The following is a 22,327-nucleotide window of genomic DNA, read 5'->3' as shown; positions in this document are numbered from 1 at the left end:
ATCTTGAGGATACCAGTGATATACTTTCTAGCTTTGGGAACTGTCTTCTGGCTTTGTCTATGGAGGAAAGACAAACCCTGACCTTGGCTGGCATACTGTCTCTACCTAACCAACTTTAGCCTACATGACTGTATTTGCATAAGCGTGATAGGTGCCTATACAACTACCCTCGCAAGACTGGAAGGGGCATATTCCCTTACTGATTAGGAACATTTCTGAACAACAGAGAGTAAAAACAAATCAGTTGCGGCAGATATAGGTCCACCAGTCCAGTAGTCTATTCCAGTTATGTGTGGCATGGCAAGTGAATGCAGCCTTGCTGCGCTTACAATCTTAAACGTTTACTGACCACTGAGGGCATGTTGACCTGAAAGGTCTGGTTGATTCCTATGATGGCAGCGGGCCAGTGATGTACGCTATTTAAGGCCTAAACCATGAAGTGAGACAAGTAGATGTGTAGTTTATTATAGGCTACAGTTCAGTGACCTTATAACTGGTGTATAGGCTAATATATTCAGCTTTGTAGTTGTTTTTTTAAACTCTTGGAACAGGATTTAGGTTTAAGCGGAAGCTTGCCATTTCACAGTATTCTCCACTTATAGCCTATTCAACTTGCATTCTAGCCCAATTGTAGCCTATGCTAGGGGCCTATATGCCTATCTCTAGCCTATTTTAATATTCAATTGCACTATTTTTGTTTGCCTCAGATTTTTCTCTAAATGTGTATGATGCTCTTTAAAAAAAATCATAAAGGGAGTCTGAGAATTAATACGACTAGATCTTTTATCTCAGGTTCAGGCAACGTTCTGAATGAGTAACGAAAGAAAGATTATCACTACATTATATTATTTCAAATAGGCCTATCACACGATCATAGATGATTGGATTTTTTTTTAACGTTGCTTCTTTTATTTTGTAGCCTAAAACTTAAGCCGGAAATATTCCTCTTATTAATTTTCTCCAGCTACCATGCATCATGGACCTAGCCATGCTAGCAGCATGCTAGCCATGCATACGTTACGTTGGTTACGTTTGGTTTACACCATGGTTTACACTCGTATGTTTCCGTTTTCACCGAGTACTTCCGATTGCTGATGTTGGATTTTGTTGTCCCTTGCTGCTTCCCGTCGGTGCCGCACCATGGACCTATAAAGAAATTGCCGCACTAGTCTCCTGCTTAGAAATGGCTGAAGCTCCCACACGGCCCTGCCGGTTTTTCTGTCACCGGTGTTCAGCAGAGATTAGTCCGGTCCGTTTAACGGTAAGTACCGATGAGACATATTTTGCTATTTGAAGAGTGATACATTATATTTCGGCTATTGTGGTTTTATTCGTCTGTGTGTTTGTGGCGCACACCAAGTCACGTCGACTCACTGCTGCTGTTCAGCTACGCTAGTTAGCCAATCCATTAGGCAAAAACGGTCTATTGAGACAGTCAAGGTAGGTAGGTAGGTAGTAATGAAGGTGGCATTATGCTCTTATATTTTACACCTGTACTTTCAGCTATGGCTCGGTATAATTTCTAACAGCTTACTATAGCCCATCCTCCTAACAGATGTATAGGTCTAACAGGGGTGGGCGTTTACCAGCAGCAAGCGAGCTAAACGAAGAAAGCGCAGGTTCACTTTTTTAAGTCAGATTTCAGTTGTGTCAGGGGGCGATTGATAGCGTTTAGCTTTGATGACACGATTAACAGTCAGCTCAAATTAAGCTTTTCCGTCAGGCGGAGTTTGTTGTTGTGATTTTCAAGCTAAGAGAAGTAGAACTTTCACTATCACTTTCATCACAAGCCATTCTCAGTCCGTCAATAAATTGCTGTTGTGGCAACAACCCGCTTGCCTGCCACAGCAGTCTTTTGTCAAGCCATTCATGGGAAGCTTCTTGAATGTTACAGTAACAGACAGTTACTATATTCATAGTCATCCAGCTGCTCCTCTGTGTGACAGTGGTCTCAGGAGGTCATAATAATGACTAATTAGAAGTGCTCACTATGTGGTATTTACAGCATATGACATGTTTTTGTATGTAATGTGTCTACACATCAACATCAGCAAAGTCTGCATTTCAAAGAGTCACGTGTTTAGTGGAAGATATATTTTACAATATTAAACGTCTTATACTCAGTTACCAGTTTGAGTGAAGATTTGAGAGTCTGTGGGGGCCCTAGGCAAAACATCCTAGGGGGCCCTCCAACCAACCTCCATCACCTTTATGTTATTAATAATCTGACCAAAACAGTGTATTGTACAACAACCTTTTATTTTGAAAAACATATATAAAATAACAATCAAATCTTAAATAACTTAAATGTTGTCCTACAAGGCCATACATAAGTCAGGCATGCAAACTCATAAGCCACCGAAGAGGTGACATGAAAACTAAACAAACCCCTGTAGGGGGGTCTTAGGGCACCCCCCCCCCCCCCCCCCCCCCAGAAGAATATGTTGTGATTTGAACATGTAAAAGAAGCAATTTGTTGTATTTTGGTGAAGAGAATTAAGGACAAAGAACTTTTATTTCAGTTCAAATGAATAGTAAAATGAGCAAAACAAGTCAGCCAACTTTCTTAACTTCTCCCTTACAAAGTGTATAGGTATTTACCAAGATTTTCTTTATAAAAAGCTTAGAAAAATGGTAAAATGGCAAAGAAACAGCTGTTGATAGAACTTTTTTTGAAGTGAATGAGAGAGAAAAGACATAAGCTCCTCTTTCTTTTCGCCTCGTAAGGTTTTCTTGCTGTTGCTGATATTTAAAAAAAAAAGGTGGCCGCATCCTATACTGCATTTTCAGCGGATCAGGGTGACAAATTGTGTCCCGGGAGAGATTTATTTTGTCTAAACTTGTCCTGAGAGGGAGCTGCAGTCACTGCAGTTACTAATGAGGCATTAGGTTTGTCAGGTTTGCTCTGTATTGTATATTTGTTGAATAAAATATATTTGTAAAAAAATAATTGGTCGGCCCTTGGGGGCCCTCTGGCGGCTCGGGGCCCCAAGCAGTTGCCTGCCTTGCCTTTTCACAAGCAATGCCTCTGAGTACACCTAGCTAAAACTAATGCATCTTCCAATAAACCCTAGTCTATAAATGTTAAAATATTCAGTTTTTCTTCAAGTTGTTGTTTTAATGTTTACAGTATTTTTGGAGGCTTCAGTTTGTGTTGTTGTTGAACTGTATTGTGTTATATTTGGAAAGACATGTGTACTATTTTGTCCACGGTATTTATGTCTGTGTGATGGTAGACACTTCAACAGTAGCACACAGCCTCCAAAAATCCTTCTAAGACTCTAAACTAAACTTCATTACCCTTATTTCGGTAGGATTATGTCAAGATGTTGTTGCATAAATTGTCATTAGGTGTACCCAAGGAACAGATGTATATGTTAGCTATTGTGTTCATAAGTGTAATATATGAGGTATTCACATTTACATTTTCACTGTAGGACTACACATGTCCACTCTGTGATTCTGGCTTCATTGAGGAACTGTCTGAGGAAAGAAGGTATGTAGGATTATTGTGTCTCATGAATTTCATTATTTTGATGTTCAAGTGGCCTTTGCAATTTTAGCTCTTCAATATCTTTACCATTGTGTTTGTGCAGAAATGAAAATGGCTCAGCGTCCACGTCCTCCACCGGTGATCAGAGCCGCTCAGCCTTTGAGGTCAGTGTGACTTTTTAAATCAGCTGGTAACTGGTTCAGGAAAATGTTTCACACCACAATTATTTGACATTGTCCCTGTCGTCTCTTTACTGCCAGAGCTTGGATCATCAACACTTATTCTCATTTCCCTCTGGCTACGGTCCGTTCGCACTTGGGATTTTTGATGAAAACTTTGACCTCCGAACACAGCTACCCGGAGAGGACAACCGCGAGACAGAGAACAGGAGGGAACGGGAAATGGCGTCACGGCAACGATACAGCGCACGTCAGCCACGGGGTCGTCACGTTCCTCGACGGCAGGGTACGCGCCACGAAGGAGTGCCCACATTAGAGGGGTGAGACTTTTTCCAGTAGCTGTGTGTGTGTGTGTGTGTGTGTGTGTGTGTGTGTGTGTGTGTGTGTGTGTGTGTGTGTGTGTGTGTGTGTGTGTGTGTGTGTGTGTGTGTGTGTGTGTGTGTGTGTGTGTGTGTGTGTGTGTGTGTGTGTGTGTGTGTGTGTGTGTGTGTGTGTGTGTGTGTGTGTGTGTGTGTGTGTGTGTGTGTGTGTGTGTGTGTGTGTGTGTGTGTGGCCGGTTGTTGTGCGACACAAGATGATGATACCAGTCATCATATCCAGGTGACATGATGTGTTGAATGTAGAACTTTGCTTAACCAATAGATCCAGTAAAAATAACATCAAGTGACGTTTTCTCCCACATGCAGAATTATCCAGCAACTAGTAAATGGAATCATAGCACCTACTGCTATGCCGAATATGGGGATGGGATCATGGTAAGTATAAGAATCTGTGACACATGCTTTGTTTACTTGTTTTAATCAAAGTAAAATAATGTATACTGTGTTAACTCTTTCTTTCTTTGTTGACATTTTTCTTGTGTTGCAGGGGTATGCTACATTCCAATCCAATGGACTACGCCTGGGGTGCCAATGGTCTTGATGCAATCATTACACAGGTATAAGAAGTAGAATTTTTTTTTTTTAACATTTTCAAAACTTTTTTTATACATGACATTGGAGATAAACCTGCATATACATTTTTTGACTACAGTGTCCCGATATACTTTCCTCGAGAGCCCCAGAGAAAGTGCTATTCATATCATAACTGATCATCTCCCGTGCTTTCTGCCTTTAAAAAAAATAAAAAATAAAATAGAATCCAGTATACAAATTAAGGTACTCTTGCTGGCAATAAACAAACGGCACCTTTTTTATTTTTGCTAGTATGCATCTCTGTAGCTGCCAAATTAAACTTTGAGAAGGATTTGTCCCTCAGATCAGACATAATAGTTAAGCTAGATAGGGAAAGGAAGTATCATTTATCGAACAACCTTTTTCTCATGCAGATTATCTCACAGCCATTTATGTGGATACTGCTCTTTTTTTCCCCATGTAGTTATTGAACCAGTTTGAAAACACGGGTCCCCCTCCTGCAGACAGAGATAGGATAAAGAGTTTACCCACCATCTCCATCACAGAGGAACATGTGGGTAAGTCCACTTCTCTCTCTCTAACCTCTAAGGTAGGCTAGAGATGTCTCTCACCCATTCTGAGCCAGAAGCAACTCTCCTGCTTTTCCGGCTTCTCTGTAAAAACAGAACAGTAAAAGTCTCCTTTTTTTAAATGTTTCTTTTTACAAATTAGTAGTCATTATAAAGTAGTCAGTTATAAAGAACACAACGTTTTTCCTTTTGTTGTCCAGTGTTGTGCTGTGTAATAGCTTCATACAGACATATTTATAATTACAACCTTAGAAAGCCTATTAAAATAACTAATTTGCATAGTCCTTTTAAGCCAATTCAATAACAGTGTTAGTTTTATCGTATCAAAGACTAATGTGGGAAGATCCCTCATATACTGTATGTGTATTTGAATTTTTAATTGTGTTGTTGTTATTTGTACGAGAGTACTACAGTCCTTGAATTTAATCTTGCACTGCACAAAACCACCTAAAGATAAATAAACAGAATCAGTGTGATCACAATTTTGTGGCCAGCTGACGCATGTGTCCGTGGGTCTCTCTCACACAGACTGAAAGTGTATGGTTTATTTGTTTGCCCAGGTGCTGGTTTAGAGTGTCCTGTGTGCAAAGAAGACTACAGCATCCAGGAGCGTGTTAGACAGCTGCCATGCAATCATCTGTTTCACAATGACTGTATAGTACCATGGCTGGAACAGGTATGTATATCCATCAAGGATTTCCCAAAGAAGTTGATCACCGTATTTGATTGATTGGTATCAGCTACGCCGCGCTTTGGTTTATCTTTGCTTTGATAATGTGTTTATTTTAACCCATTGGGATTTTTAAAATCATTGGAAGCTATTTCTGACGTTCAGAAATGCAAGTGAACTGCAAAATCACACAAAATGAAGAGCGGCCTGCAGTTAAACGTATCGATAGTGACAGTGTCTCAGTAAGCAAAACGCAAAGTGGTGATGCTATGCCTCTGATTTGCTTCTGGAGGTTAACACAGTTCATGTCAACATCAGCATTTTCTTCATGCAGGGAATAAAGAAATGGTATCTTAACCTTCTAAATAAAATAAAAGTGGGTCAGTAAAGGAAAGCTTGGATAAATGACCTTACTTCAGCCTGTTACTGTTTTCAGGTTTACCATTTTCCAAAGCTGCGATATTGGTTTGTTTGCTAGGAGCAGTTAACTTACAGTGATCACATACAGTGTTTCCCCTAGAATTTTTTTTAGGCCCGGTGGTAAGAGCTGATAAAGAGTATGCGTGCCGCGTGCGTACCAAATTTCTAGAAGAGATTGACCAAAACGAACCCCATTTGGGATGAGCCTCTTTTGACAGCCTGTTAAAAATGAGGGCATAGGGTTATACTTTCACATTCAGTACGTTTGTACATGTGGTGTTTCTCACAGGATTTTTAGATCCTGCTGGGTGAGACTGGACCTTCTAGGGGGGTCTGGGGGCATGCCCCTGCAGAAGAAACCTTATCCTTTTTAAAGTTAAATGCATCAATTTGGTGCACTTTGAGAGGCGAAATCTGATTAATTCTGTGCTCTGTAAACAACATATGCCCTGCCTATAACTATTTTCTGTAATAATTTGGAGACACAAGCCACGTAAACTATTGAAGAAAAACACATGGATTTCAATAAAAAAACAATAAACACAAAGATCTAATATAGACAGGTCCTGTTTAGACTCATTTCTGGAATAATCTGAATCACCTCACCTTGAAGCTAGCCTATTGAAAAATGTTCTTTATTTTTTTTTAATGCAAATAGCCTTGTTGAAAATAAATGAATTAACATAGGCTACACATCATGATTAGCCTATCAACATGTGTGCTACATAAGGCAAATTCCCTATTCCGACCATTATATTTCATCTAGCCTATTTCTCAATTTAAAACATACAAATAAAGTAGCATTGAAAATACAAAAACATAAAGCTTGTAGGCCTACAATAGCCTGCTGTTTTCAAGATAACTTGACAGTTAAAACAATAAATAAATTAATATGTCCCTTGAAAATAAATGAATGCTTTTCTGAGAAGAATGTCAAAGGCAGTAGCAGTGTGGCACTTCTGTAAACTTACTGAAACGAGTGCATGCCGTTTTTTTCAGCGCTGTCTCTGCTGTTGATACAGATTGGTTGTGTTGCCACGGCGACGTAGCGATTTTAACTTTCTAAACTTTGCGCAGCACTTTTTCCTGTTCAACGTCCCTGTTACTGAGTCCTTAGTATCTCCATAGAGCAGGCGCTGGTTTTATTTTCGCCACTAGATCAACGTTTGCTTGCTAGTCATGCTCCTGCTCATTGGCTTCCGTGTTTTAACAAGTGCGCACCCGCACCGAATACACACGCGCATCGCGCCGCGCGCAGACACACATACACACACGCAGACACACAGATCAGCTGATGGGATGATCAAACGAGAGGTTGTAAAGACAGGCGCACACGAGGGGTAGACCGACAGTGCCGCGCAGACGCTCGCATATTATTATTACGGAATCAATGAAAAATTGATAATAATTTTTTTTTTTTTTTTATTATTATTTTTTTTTTAAGTTAGGCTGCTGTTGGCCTGGCGGGGGGTCCCGTTGGCCTGGCGGCCCCGCCAGGCCTGTACAATGGTAGGGGAAACACTGACATATGTCGATTTTGATATATTTTTTTCTTTCTTCCCAACTGTGATCTTGTAAATATTTCTGTCGCTATTTATCACAAATGTAAATAGCTAGCAAGCTAAACTATGTAGTAGACTTTGATATCCCCTTTCTTATGTCTGCCTACTAAGCTCTTATTTCTCAGTTCTTTATTTAACAAGAGAAAACTTTCAATGGGCACAACACCAGACCCATATGAGTCGCTTTACAGATCTTAGATTTGGATGGGAATTCAGAGGTCTGGATGCAGGCTACTGTTAGCTCTTCAATCTGTGAATGGGTTTGACTTTTTGAGATTTGACACAAGTCTCTTTTATCCTTGTTTCCAACAGCATGATACGTGTCCTGTGTGCAGGAAGAGTCTCAGTGGACAGAACACAGCCACAGACCCACCCGGTTTATCGGGAATGAACTTCTCTCCCTCCTCTTCATCCTCTTCCTCCCCCAACTCGCCTAACAATGAGAATGCTGCAAGCAACTCATAGATTTTCACCGCCACCTCACATGGGGAAAAAAACTCTCAACACGCGTCAAACCAGTCCCAACGGTTCCTCTCCACAGCTGGGACTAGGACAAGGTCTGTTTCGAATCAAGGGGAAAATATGAGGCGAGGTGGACTCTGAGTCATTTGAAGACCGTTAGTCATCATCCTCCCCCATCCCCCTCCTGTGCTGAACAGACACTGGGTCCAGCTCCTGCTGCTAAAGTGGCCTAGTAGTTGAAGGGGTGAAACTGGACAGATGAAGGCTGTGAATAATAACAAAGATGAGACTGTGACTAGAACCCGAGCAGAGTTTAAGCAAGAGTGGACTGCGTTTTGTTGAGAACAAGTCTTTGCTTTCAGACTGGGACACATTTTATATTTAAAAAGACAAAATGCTGTTTAAAGAAAAATATATATTTCCTGTGGTGATGCCCAGAACATAGATGTGTAGATAGATAATTCATTTTGAACTGCCAGCCACTGTACAGTTCATTGATCAAACTTAACCTTGGTGGAAAGGAGTGACTGCATTAGATTTTTATTATTTGCACCTTTTTATTAAAATTTTGCACACAATTCAGTTTGATATTGGTAATGTGAATTTTAAACTTACGGTGGCCCTGAGAGCTCACAGCACTGCAACTTAAGAAAACACATGCAAAAAGACAAAACACAAGCAAATTAAGAAAATATCTTAATCAATTTGACAACAAATGTGCAGCATTTAGAAAACGCGCTGCAAAGACCTATGTACATGGGAAATACTTCTGTTGTGTTGCGGTCTATTTGCATCGCTCTTTTCTAATGTGTTGTGGTCTTTGCAGTGTGTTTTCTAAATGCTGCGCATTTGTTGTCAAATTGATGAAGATATTTTCTTGTGTTGTGTCTTATTGCATGTGTTTTCTTAAGTTGCAGTGCTGTGAGCACTCAGGGCCACTGGAGAAACTACTGAAAAAAAGGATTTTCACATAATGGCATTGAATAAGTCTTAGATTTTTGCATTGATTAAGTCGACACTTTTATTCCTCAAATGAGAAAATATTCGCAAACCTACTTATTTATTGAACTCTTGCCCAAGACTCGCAATGTAAAAGGAAAAACGGAACATAAAAAAAGGCATGAGACCGTCTTACCTCTATGGAACTGACCAAATGTGTTTCACTAAACAAGTGTTCTTTATTTTATTTACTGATTTTTCATACAGTCACAATAAAGTGCTCAAACCAACAAATTTGAAAGCTTCTGCTGATGATGTGGAGTTTCAAAATACTGGTACGAGTAGGTCTAACCCTACTCGGTTTTTTAATCGGGAGAAATACCACATTTATGGAGAGGGACGGAGAACACTTGTGATAGTTTTTTTTAGTCTTTCATCTTCCACTCTAATCTTTTGAGGCTTCCTTTGCTTAAATGGCAGTAGATCCTAAACGCATGTTAATCATGTTTGTACAAAATGACCCTGTGATATTTCAAAATGTTAAATGATCATGTTGTAAAGTGGTCCATAATTATTTTGCAACAGTGGCACTTGTTTTTCTGCCAGGTCCCAAATTTGACCTTGGTCCAAATAACAACAATGTACAGAATAGTTTGAAAAGAGAGTAACCCACCTTGGAGGTTTTCATGTTTTATTGCTTTTTGACATTGAATCAAAGTACATTTAATGTGGCCTTTTTTGACACTGGACAACATAAAAAGACCCTTTTAAATGTCAAAGTGAAACAAGATGTCTGCTTGAATCGAGATCAAATGTAAAATACTTGTGTGCATAAGTATACACCCTCTTGAATGACAAACCTAAATCATCAATAGTGCAGCCTCATCATGGCCCTTGACTTTAAAAGCAGGAAAACCACTGGTAGAATTGAACACATTAATGGCTGCATTCCATTCAGGGCATTGCTTAATGGGACACTTAATGGCACGGAACCATCATTAATGTTTTAATTCACACCGTTGCTTTCCCTGCTTCAACAGGTCAAAATGTCTGCGGTGAAAAAATGGATATAAATGTCACATAATAAGTAGTTCAGTACGGATCAATTGTGTGAAGTCAGTCAAGAGGTTTGAATTTGGTTGTAGTATAAAAACATGTGTCTGAAACGTCCAATTTCTTCTATTTTTCATCTCATTTGCTTATACTTCAGAGCGTGGGTGTTATGTGGTCTACACTCAATCTTCCCTATAGAAGTTAAAACACAGATGAATTGATAAACTAGTAGTTTCTGACGCATCCATAGCACCACTAACAGTACTTACCCACCTGTTCAACATGTCCTTTAATCGTATTTGCCATTTTAGTGAACTGCTGTGTTTATTTGGTCTCTGTCACTTCTCCTCTGCATTGACGAATGAAGTGGAGGGAGGGAGGATTGCACAGAGAGGGAGAAAGAGGGCAGGTTGAGAGAGAGAGAGATGACGCACGCATATGACTTCCTGGCACTGATGTCAAAAGGTAAGACATTTGCGAGAAGATTGTAGGCTATGCTAAAATGGACACTGGAATTCTATTAGTGTTATGCAGCAGGGATGATATTTAAATTCAGTTATATAAGTCACATTGCTATCATTAGGTAGGCATTTGTGAGTATGTGTGTGCAAGAACGAGCTATATATGTTACCAAAATTAGACCTTGCCAAAACTAGATCAAAGAAAATAGGCTGGCTGCTAAATCTCTTCTCAGGTGACCAAGCAATAGATTGTCATGGCCCACATCTTCAGTGTGTAGCTCTCATCATGCTCTGTAGCTTTGGCACAAACAAGTGTAACTCTTTCAAACAAAGATGCGTATAGAAAATGCATTAACTACTGCAAAAGGCAAGACAAGCAGACCTCCAAACAGCCCATCAGTGATGTTGAACCTGCATCTGAGTCCAACAGCATCCTCCTGTCAGTGTGCAATGTATACATACCCTCTGATGTACGTGCTGACCCTTGTTACAGGCTATATCTGCATTGATTATGCAGTAGCCTATAGCTGACTAAGCTGGACATGGATATCTAATGGATTCTTTATTCTGTGTTTCTCGTCTCTTAAAAATACTAGGGATGCAGGTAGACTGCCAAAGCAGTTCACATTTTTGAAACCTGTGATTGAATGTGTGCTCTGCAAACATCTTTCTGCAGTCATTTGTGCACTTATCATCTGCCCTGACCTGACTCAAGGGGAAAGATATCCAAACAAGCTTTAACAAACTTTTATGAAAAGTGGAAGGTTTGGTGTGTTCAGCTAATAAGAACCATTGAGGTGAGATTTGTGACAAAAAGTTTACCTGTTTTTAGAGAAATTGACCTAGGCTGTAGACCTGTTAGAAACTTATTTGTGTCAGAATCACATTATATTGACCATACACCATCTGTGCTGCCCCCGAGCGGCCGCTAGGATGCACTAAACACCAACTATGGATGACATCTATTCAGGGAGGGTGTCATTGAAAACACCTTCTAAAACCTATGACATCATTTGAGTTCTAGTGGCACGTGGTAATTAAACTTTTGATGTTGCTATGATTGACCACATGTCAAACCTCTATTTCCGTCAGATAATTTGGAAAGAACTTCTCGAGGCAATTCAAACTTAAAAGGCCATGACTGAGAGGCCTGGAGACAGCTTGAGCTTAACGAGGAGCGGCAAAAACTAATAGTTTAATGCTATTTGACGCATGCCGTCAAAGGGCTCAATTAGTCTGACGCTTGAGCATCTTTGACACAATGAAAGTAAAAGCGCAGTAGTTTGCAAAGAAGTCACGTCCACCCCTCCCTCTGTCCCTCTCTCCTTTCTCTCTCCCTTCTCCCTTCTCCCTCCATCTCCCCTCTATCTCTGATTGGTTTTCTCCAAAGATAATTGGAGGCAAAATTTGATATGCTCAATGTCATGGACAGGAATGAGGTTTCACCGGCTTCTGCTGCCACCATGAAAAAGGAGGCGGTGGGCGGCAGTGGACGCAGCCACATCAGCGCATCAAAGTCTGCCGCGTCCAAATGCCCAAGAAGCAGCAGCAGCCAGAACTGTCTGGACGCCGGTTCTCCGGGCGCACCGACCGGTAAGCAGCCCGCTGGGGCCAGTAACGTCGTGATGGACGAGACGGAGGACGGAGAAGAGGAGTCCAAGTTTCAGCATCCGCGGTTGCGCCGAGCCGGGGGGAGCGGTGGCGGCGGAGGTGGAGGAGGAGGAGGAGGAGGCGGCGGCAGTATCAGGATGAAGAACTTTACGCCAGGAGGGGGAGCCGCGTCCTCGGGTTCCAGGAGAAACTCCAACAAGGAGCCCTGCCACACGCACGCAGAGGACGCTGCCACCGCTCCACGGCCCATAACTGCCTCCAGAGCTGCCGAGACCCAGACACCCTGTCCGGGCGATGCTGCCCAGCGCGGCGAGACCAGCAGACCAGCATCTGGGGGGGAGGCGTCGGGATCAACGGTCGCGGTAGAGGTTTTGAACGCGACAGCGGATGATGCTGGTTGCAACAGCGTCGCTCCCATTTTCAGCATGAAATGCAACAAAAACGGAGAATGCAGGAGGGACTCGGGTACCGGGAGCCTGCGCTCAATCATCTCCAACAAGCAGGAGAGGCAGACAGGAGGGTCGGGGAGGGCCGACGACGGAGGGATGAGCGCCAAGCGAGGAGCATGTAACTCGACCACCGCCAGCATGGACGGCTCGATCACACCAGGCGGGTCCCTGACCGGGGGGCACGGGGGAGAGAGCGCAAATCCTGGCACCACCCCCGTGACCAGCGGTCTCCCCGAGAAAAAGGACTCCAAGGTGTCCTTCTCTAACGCACCGAGCCGGAAAGCCTCGTCCTCGCTGCACGGCCCGACCCAGACCCAGCAGCCCAGGAACTCTGTCACTTTCCTGAAGCCAGAGGATGGACCGCCAATTGTGCCCGCTGAGGACGCGGAGCCTGGGGACAGCCAAGCCAGCTTCATGCAGAGGCAGTTTAGTAATATGCTCCAGCCTGGAGTTAACAAATTCTCCTTACGCATGTACGGTAGTCAAAAAGCAGTTGAGAAAGAGCAGGAGAGGGTCAAATCAGCTGGAAATTGGATTATCCACCCTTACAGCGATTTCAGGTAAGAGCTGAGGCTATTGGTTGCACGTTGAAAGTCATGAGGGGGCCGCTTGGGTCCTCATAGTCATCACTTTATAGCAAGGAACCACTTTGACGCTCAACACATGTATGGCCTTTGTGCAAGACTATACTGTTTATTTTTTCAATCCATCCCTTATGATCGAATCTGTAGAGATTTGAATCGACTCATTGCAATACTGGCATTAATCCCCCAAACAACCTGTTGTCAGGCAAATGGACTTCAGCAAAGAGTGTCCTTTCAAGGTTGTAAACAAATCCTATTCCAGTCTGTACACAGTCTGGGATGCTCAACAAGCACCGGCCTGCTATCTTGACTTTTCACTGCGGTGCCCGCGCCTTCATAACAAAGGGGACAGAGCTCCGACGCTCATCCAAGCTCAATTACAATGCCATTATATGAGGTTAATATTCGTAGTAGCCTATAAACTATGCTCTGCGAAAAGAGCCGTGCTGACACGATAGGGATTGCGCGTGAGTCGTGTGTTTGTGTTTGCGTTTGCGTGTGTGTGTGTGTGTGTGTGTGTGTGTGTGTGTGTGTGTGTGTGTGTGTGTGTGTGTGTGTGTGTGTACGCGATGCACTCAGTTATGGAATGTCACCTTGAGCCGAGTGTGCGAAAACATCAAGCATGCTCACTGGAGACATATCTGCCTGTTCGACTCCCCGGTTCCTGCATTTTAACGACGTTTATCACAGCTCAAACACCGATAACACAGCTGGACATCCAGCGCTCTATTTTTGTCATACAAATATTTGAAGGGAATCTGCGTGCCAGGAAGGCTCCTCGCGTCTTGGGCTTGGTGAATCAGCCTGCAAGACCCCCTCCCCTTTGTTTTTGATCCCGACATGCAGCCTACCGTCACTGAATTGAATTTGGGTCAGGGCCAGGCGATCGGTGTTAGCATACGGCTGGGCTGCTTTGTTTCAGCACCACATGGAGTGGACATATCCCGTTTCTCAGTTCGAGTCGGCTCGCGCGTTTGAGCCAGAGCGCCACCTTCAAACCGTCTCCCATCACAGCCACAGCGCCATTCATGTTTGGCCCACTTACATATAACGCCCAGTCAGTTAAACCACTTAAGGCTAAACTTGATACATGTTATCAACAGCACAGTTGTCATTTGACGATAAGCCACTTTGGAGACCTTCAATAACCAGTTCCAACTCCCACACGGTGTGAATCCAGCTGCCACTCCGTGATTGGCCATTCATAGTTAAAGCAGCAAAGTTGCCTCGAACATTATCAGGTTGTTCAGGATCGTGTACCGTAGTGTGGAGGAGGTAGAGCTTGTTGCATAAGTCGCAGTGTAATGACTCAGCGCTGCACCTGTCCTGCAGAGCATCCTCTGACGAGTTCAAACCTCACTCCTTTCACTTTGTCTGTCTTATTTTTTACGCTGCCAAGTGACTATACTGTCTGCTCTGCCATGGGCCTAAATGGCAAAGCAGCCACTTTCTTGGTATCCATGTGTAGCTACTGGAAGGTCACTGAGACCTCCAAAGGCAGTCTAATTGATTTAACCTAATGTTCTGTTTTATGGTCCTTGAGAGACCATGGGTCCTCTTTAACAGCTCAATACACACATTTAACTTGTTTCTATCAGCTTAACACAACATAATCTTTCCTAATTTTAAGAGCATTCATTATACAACAGAAAACACTAGTCTCAGAGACACTGACTGAAAAACCTGATTAATACATTACCCCTAACAATTCCCAAATAAGTCTATTGGAATTTATGTATAGGATCTTATGGGATTTGTAAAACAATTTTTAAAGGGTCTAATTTATTACAAATATAAGTGACGTTACTGTAGGATATGTAACAGATGCGTTTTAAAAAACATGAACTATTTCCTTGTTTTATGGTCATTTTACTATTTGGTCACTTCCATGAAATGTGCACCCTGAATTTGTGGCAATGGGAAGAATCATCACTTCAATACTTTTCAAATTTTTTGGTTTAATTTAGAATCATAATAGAACAAAAATGGATTGATAGTTTGCTGTGAGTATTTTTACTCACACAGCAGTGTGTGTGCTGTAGGTCAAGCCAATGTCAACCAAACAGAAGGGTTAAAAAGGGAAGTTAAATGTTAATTCCGGCTTTTAGTACTTGGTTGAAAATGGCGTCTGATCACAGTAAGAACAGAAAACACAGTATAGAAAAAATCGGCCATCCTTATGAAATTACTTCTTTTGAGCAGAGATTTAATCTATGTTGTTGCTTTAAAGAATATAACAGGATTTGTTAAATTGTTTACTAGTATTGCAATCTTGGAGTAAGTCCAGCATAAGATCTCTCACTCATTCCTTTCTGCATGTTCCGGCAGGACTGCACTTCGTTTACACTTTTCCATCCTCAGTTAAGAAGTCTCTAGTGTCTATTGGCTTTCCACAGCAACTCCCTTTTCTTATCTGACTCTATTTCTGTCTCCTTTCCCTCCCACCTGTTTTCCCACACGCACACACACACACACCAACACACACGTTAACACGCTGTCATGGTCACACGATAACCACACACACACACACACACACACACACACACACACACACACACACACACACACACACACACACACACACACACACACACACACACACACACACACACACACACACACACACACACACACACACACACACCTTCTAGATTCTACTGGGATTTCACAATGCTGCTGTTTATGATGGGCAACCTGATCGTTATCCCCGTGGGCATAACCTTCTTCAAAGACGAGACCACGACCCCCTGGATCATCTTCAATGTGGTTTCCGACACCTTCTTCCTCATGGACCTGATGCTCAACTTTCGCACTGGAATCATTATTGAGGACAACTCGGACATCATTTTGGACCCTGAAACCATTAAGAAGAAGTACCTCAAAACCTGGTTTATTGTGGACTGCATCTCCTCCATCCCAGTGGATTATATATTCCTCATATTGGAGAAAGGGATCGACTCGGAGGTGTACAAGACTGCCCGGGCCCTGAGGATCTTGCGCTTTACCAAGATCCTCAGTCTCCTGAGGCTGCTGAGGCTCTCCAGATTAATACGTTACATTCACCAATGGGAAGAGGTAAGAGCATAACTTTCATGGCTCTGTAAGTATTATTTTAACTTTAATCACACAACTCTCAGTCAGACAAGAAGCAATACTCAGTGCAGTTGGCATGCATAGGTTTCGTTTTAACATTGTGGGAGACACATTGAGCATCTAGTACTTCCTTTCTTGAATTCTGGTGTGTGACTTTTCTGCATCAATTCATGGTGCAATCCAAGGCCTTACGCTGAAAAGCTTAAATCTACATAAAAGCCATGACAGTCAAAATCACAAGAAATCTCATCTTTATCTCTAACAGAAAGAATTAGGCTGCTCTTACAGATGTTAGAGGTGAGGGCTAGGTAAGAAGGATATATCAATGTTTTGATCCCCTGAACTCTTATGTTTTTACCTGGGTTGTCTTTCACATTTTTTTTGAGGGGGAAAGATTTACCTCTTCTAAATATTGAGTGTGACATATCCCCCCCCCCTGTAATCTACGCCTATAATAGTTGGTGATAAAAGGTCACTGATGTGCCTCCCATACTCTGCTATTAGCTTGTGATCAAACCAGCAATCTGCCTCTGTCAGCTCGAAGAACAGGCTCTGTATTAACATTCTCACCTGCCACTTGGTGAGAAATGTAAAATGTCAGCAGGATGTTTGAGCTTTAACATACTTTGCATTCCAATTACTGTCATTATCACACAACCCCACCCCCTCTACAACTATGACCTGGCATCCCACAGGTGGCATCAGGCAGCCTATTAACAGGGCAAACACAGTTAATCAATTAAGGCTCCAGAGGAAGAGCAGGTGGGGCAGAGGGTGTTGATAATATGCAGCACTAGGGGGCTGTTGACTTTGATTATACTGTATATGTCAGTAATTGTTCATTTAAAAGGATCAGTGAGGTTAAGTTTCATTTTGGATGTGAAAATGGTTGGTATTGCTAGGTAGAGTACCCGCTTCCCGCAGACTGAACCTAAATACCCTGTTCTGCCCTCTCTGGCTACTCGGCTTTCATTTACTTTAAGAGGAATGCTGCTCCAGTGTCTCCTCGGGATTCCTTCCTCAAATGAAGGAGGGCAGGCTTGGAGACAGGGGAGTCCAAACATGTCACAAGATCAGTGGACTTTGCGTTTGTGCTAGTATTGGCAGCCTGGTGTTGGCATTTTGTTCAGTGGCTAGTAGCGCAGTGGGGCTTGGCTGCTAACTTGACCTTTGGGTAATTGGATTTCTGAAGATATGATGTGATGCGCACACACATACGCACACAGTGACACAGTGGTGCACGCTTGGAAGTGATACTTGGCATGCATGGAGAATGAGAGTGGATGCCCAGTTTTTATATGCCTGTCTTTTTTAGGTTGTCTGTCTAAAAAAAAATCCAAGAATTGGACTACTTTGAGCTCCTTTTAGTTTGTTGGAGCTGTCCATGGTGCTGAATATCAGCCAGCATCCATCCTCAGTCAAAAAGGATATGTCAAATAAGTAACTCTATTTTGTCAGTTTCTGATTGATACAAACTGACAGTAAAAACTCCATAATGCTTAAAGCAGCAGTTATAAAAATCCACACATGTGATTCATGTCCAGTCTCATTCCTCATCACTCCCATCAGAGAGTATCACTTCTCCCTCAGCTGCACTGAGTAACAAATGACCTAATTCTCAGTCCTTCATTGTAGACTTTATTGGCCATTCCTACATGTCTTACATTGAAAAGCATTGTAATGTCTTAGGACGTAGGCCCTGTAAAGATGATTTTGGTATTAGATGCAGTTATTAAACTGTTAAACACCAACAAGGAGTAGTTTCAAGAAATCTGTTGATATACGTTTGTGACTGTCCAGTGACTGTCCAGTGAGTCAGAATGATTGATGCGTGTCACGACATAGACTATCAGTTGTTAAAGATCATGATGGTCCCTGTCCATCATTCGGTGTGTGTGTGTGTGTGTACGTGTTGGCATGTCTGTCTGTGGTGTCAGTGTGCCCGCGGGCTCGCGTGAGTGTTTTTTGTGCATGTTAGAGCCGCTGATTGATGTCATGTATCTCTGTGTAACAAATGTCTTGCCTGTTCCCTGCTGTTTGATTTGGGAGTGATGGGACCCTGTCTTCCCTTCTCATTAATCATACTTGGTATAATCCACAGGAAACTGTGGGCCTGCCGAGTGTGAAGCAAGCCCTTCCACACTGAGAAATGAATTCTAGTTCTTTAGTAATTGACTTATTTATGAAAGCGCATGTTCACTGAGCTCTTATTCCAAATGTATTTTTTCTTTATCTCCTCTTCAACACCCCTCCCCCTCTTATTGTCTGGCTTTAGATCTTCCATATGACCTATGACCTGGCCAGTGCAGTGATGCGGATCTTTAACCTGATTGGTATGATGCTGCTGCTGTGTCACTGGGACGGCTGCCTACAGTTCCTTGTTCCCATGCTGCAGGACTTCCCCTCGGACTGCTGGGTGTCGCTCAACAAGATGGAGGTTTGTGTCAAGGAGTCATGTCTGCGCATACCAAGTTGCACATATCACCCCTCAACTGGATTTGCATCTTTTAGTCTGTGGTGATAGGGAAAGGGCAGTCGGTGGTCACAGACTATTAATCGAAGTTTCTGAAAGTCAAATGTCAGTCAATATTTTATGATCATGATCAACACTCTTTCTTGTTTACTTAAAGACACGAAAGAGCATTTGAAAGCGCTTAGTTTTTTTTATATAACACTTATATTTTGATATCTTTAATCCCCCAAATAAATGTGTTGTTTAGTGTCTTGTAGTATTCGAGGAACCTTTGTTAAAGATTGAGTCTTCTGTAATAAGGGTAAGCGGTGATAAATATAGGTCAAGGTCAGTGAAACAAGAGTGAGTCTACAGCCACACACTTAGCATGCTAACAAGCTCACAATAATGCCGACAGGCTGATGTTTTGCAGTGTGTTAGAAAAAGTAAAATACCAGACAAATACATTTCAAACCATGATGGCCCTTCATGAAAGCTAGGGGACAACCAAAGTCCATCAAATAGTTGTAGCCATGTTGCTACCTAAGAAGCGTCCTCTTAGTTGAGAGGGTATTGTTATATAAACTGTAATTTGGATCAAAAATTTGACTGCACCTATTCAGGGGAGCATTATTATCCTAAGTAATGTGTTTTGCAATTATGCTACTAGAAAAGTCAGTATTTCTTTCCACAAATCCAAAATATCACTGCTCTCTGCAGATGCATTCAGCCTGGTGTGCCAGCCGTAGAAAACAGCCATAGCAACGAAGGACCTGTGAGAAAATAAAGCAGAGGTTTAAGCACACCTCTAGATCCCTGCGTGCCTCCTCTTAATCACGGTGGGGTGATGACAGGAAAGATAAAAGGGGAAAACAGAGGGATGCGGGGGATATGGCTAGGCAGCTGGTCTCTTTGTTGCCATGTCTCTCTCAAAAAGATAAAAGCTGGTTGTTTATAGGTCTGTCTGTCAGCCCAGGCTTTTACTGAACGAGGGGACACCACACTAACCGAGACATGCGGCACAGGTCCAAATGGGGTTTTAAACAGATTGGGTCCCGCTCCCAGACGCTTTCAGTGCCTGCCATGACTACATGTAAATTCCGATTTGAAGTATTTCTTGGATGACAGCAGTGACTCTTGTTTTTATTGCTGTACAAAAGTAATTCCAGTTAAAACAAGTTAATGGGCAATGAGAATTAATGTCCTCTCCTTCGCGTTGGTGAATGGGAAGGAGGTGTTTAGTTTGACAGACAGGGAAATACTGCAGTTTAACTGCTGCTATTTTATAGAGCTGGACAAAATTGAAAAAATCATGTATTATAATATTGAGTCAGGATCTCAGGATCAATAATGTGGGGGGATTTTAGTTTTGATTAATGTTATGCAGTTCTCCCCTCAATATATTAGTATTTGCTTCCTTTTATGCGAGTATACAATAAAAATTACATAAAACGTGCTGACCTTCTTTATGAAGCACCTGAGCTTCAAGAAAACTTAAATATTTAACTTTTTGTAATAAACTTACCTGACACAAGATGACAACCGTGTGCCGTGTAGAGAGCAGAGTTTGAAATCCAGGATGATGAAGTTTGGGGATGACAGGCCACTGACTCTTCCATTGCTTTCTCTCTGTATAATCTAAGACAGTCAGTCTCCAGAGAGTCGTCACTCTTAAACTAAAAGGACCGCTCTGGCACGTTACAGGCTGCCTAAAGCCAGCTGAGATTGCCCTCCTATTGAGTGACTGACAACGTGTAACATTAGCCATTGTGTTGCAGCCAGGCCATCCATCAAGCCTCGCACCATACAGTGGCTCTGGTGGTGTGGGCCCTACAGGCAGGACCCATGGAGGGCGTTGAGAACACTCTCTAACTCTGGATGACATTCACCAACCAATAATTGGATTCAGTCGAACTTGTAATATCTCAGGGTGTGTAGGTTGCTCTCGCAGTGCACCTCAAACATCAATCCATTCATTTGGTTTTGCTTATAATTAGCATTTGCTTTATGCCGCCTCGTCAGCCACATAGTTCCTTTCCACGGTAGAATGTGGTTTGGTGGTGGAACTTCGCTGCCTCAGTGGGAGTAAAGAGGCAACTGGGTAATAATAGTGACAACAGCACTAACTGACAGACAAAGGGCGTACAGTTTCATCTCTGTAATTACTACTGTGGGTATCCATCCCTTACTGTATCCACATCACATCCTCTTTCCTATTATTCTCCACATTCATCAGCAGGAGTTTTTCCCCCCAGTACAGTGGTCTGCTCTCTTGGTGAAGATAAACCGGGTAATGACTATTTATGGTGTTAAATCACTTAATTTACTCGCTGCACCTTGTTTGACCAAACAGCATTACAAGTCTGCTGCTGGACACTGCAAATCTAGTTTGCACTACTCACCAGGCATGTAACGACATATAAACATGAAAAGAGGAAGCTGTTTTCTAAGCTTTGCAAGTGGACTAGAAAGTAGGTGGTGTTTGTTGCCTTGGCGAGGGGAGACAAGGAGGGGATTATCTCAGTCCCAAGGGAACTCAGGTGTTTTTGTTCTGAAGGATCTCATTGTGCTGATGACAAGCAGTTCAGCTATATCCGACTGATGCAAGATGTACTGTTACTGCACTTAAACATGACTCAAGCAGCAGGAAGCTTACTTAGCAGAAGTGCAAATGTTGCTGTCTTGAAGACTGAGCAACAGGTTACTTTGTTTTGGCCTCTGTGAAAGAGCAAACGTGGCATCGAGTCCATCGTGTCAAGCAGGCCCTCTCCACTTCAGCAATACTCTAGTAGGAGAAATGGAAATTAGAAGATTTTTTTTTCAAAGATTGCCTCAGGAGAAAATACATGTTCTAGGTTATTATGGACTTTCCATATGCAGCCAAATTCCTTCAAGATATTCACAGACTTTTCACATCAAGAAAAAATATGTAGCAAATATAAACATAGTCGTGGTCATTAATACCCAGCTTGTGAAACCTCTAGCTCTAGAGGAGCTTTGTGAAGTCTAACAAATTAAAAAAATTACTAGTTGTTATAGTAGCCTGGCCGACAGTTTCCCTCTTGCTTTGTTAAGCAAGCTGGATAGCTCTATAGCTCCCTACGGACATGTGCTGTCAAGCTTCTCATTTGGTCAAGGAAGGGTTATAAGTGTATTTTCCAAAACGTTGAGCTGAAAACAGCATGCATTTGGGTTTAAATGAATTCACCCAAACTATTTACACCAGTCTAGGAAGCCAAGAGATTTGAAAGTTTATGTTGATGGATAAAATACTGAGAGAAATTTTTACCTCAAAATGAAGTTGGATGGGAGATGCCTTGACAGCATATTTCACCGCCCACCCAACAGATTATGAAGAGACCATGCACACGCACACACACACACACACACACACACACACACACACACACACACAC

General features: G+C 42.3%; 2 protein-coding genes across 2 annotated transcripts in view; both read left to right on the top strand.

Moving 5' to 3' along the window:
• The first annotated feature begins 977 nt into the window (after positions 1-977).
• On the top strand, positions 978-10,022 carry rnf126 (ring finger protein 126). Its single transcript, XM_080034607.1, has 9 exons — positions 978-1,261; positions 3,438-3,496; positions 3,597-3,657; positions 3,754-3,992; positions 4,359-4,427; positions 4,540-4,609; positions 5,050-5,143; positions 5,716-5,831; positions 8,120-10,022. Exons 1-9 carry the CDS (start codon positions 1,184-1,186, stop codon positions 8,270-8,272), a joined length of 939 nt encoding a protein of 312 aa, XP_079890733.1. The 5' UTR covers positions 978-1,183; the 3' UTR covers positions 8,273-10,022.
• Positions 10,023-12,134: 2,112 nt separating this feature from the next.
• LOC307254946 (potassium/sodium hyperpolarization-activated cyclic nucleotide-gated channel 2) overlaps positions 12,135-22,327 on the top strand; it is a gene marked incomplete at both ends in the record, with an annotated part of 28,095 nt that continues 17,902 nt past the window's right edge. The window contains 3 exons of the mRNA XM_080033518.1: positions 12,135-13,342; positions 16,018-16,441; positions 18,735-18,896. Coding sequence (XP_079889644.1) covers positions 12,135-13,342; positions 16,018-16,441; positions 18,735-18,896 — 1,794 coding nt within the window. The remainder of the gene's footprint in view (positions 13,343-16,017; positions 16,442-18,734; positions 18,897-22,327) is intronic.

The sequence above is a fragment of the Ammodytes marinus genome (assembly GCF_949987685.1).
Source record: "Ammodytes marinus genome assembly, chromosome: 9".
Lineage (NCBI taxonomy): Eukaryota > Metazoa > Chordata > Actinopteri > Uranoscopiformes > Ammodytidae > Ammodytes > Ammodytes marinus.
The sequence above is the reverse complement of the archived record's forward strand: the minus strand, read 5'-3'. Positions and strand labels throughout refer to the sequence as shown.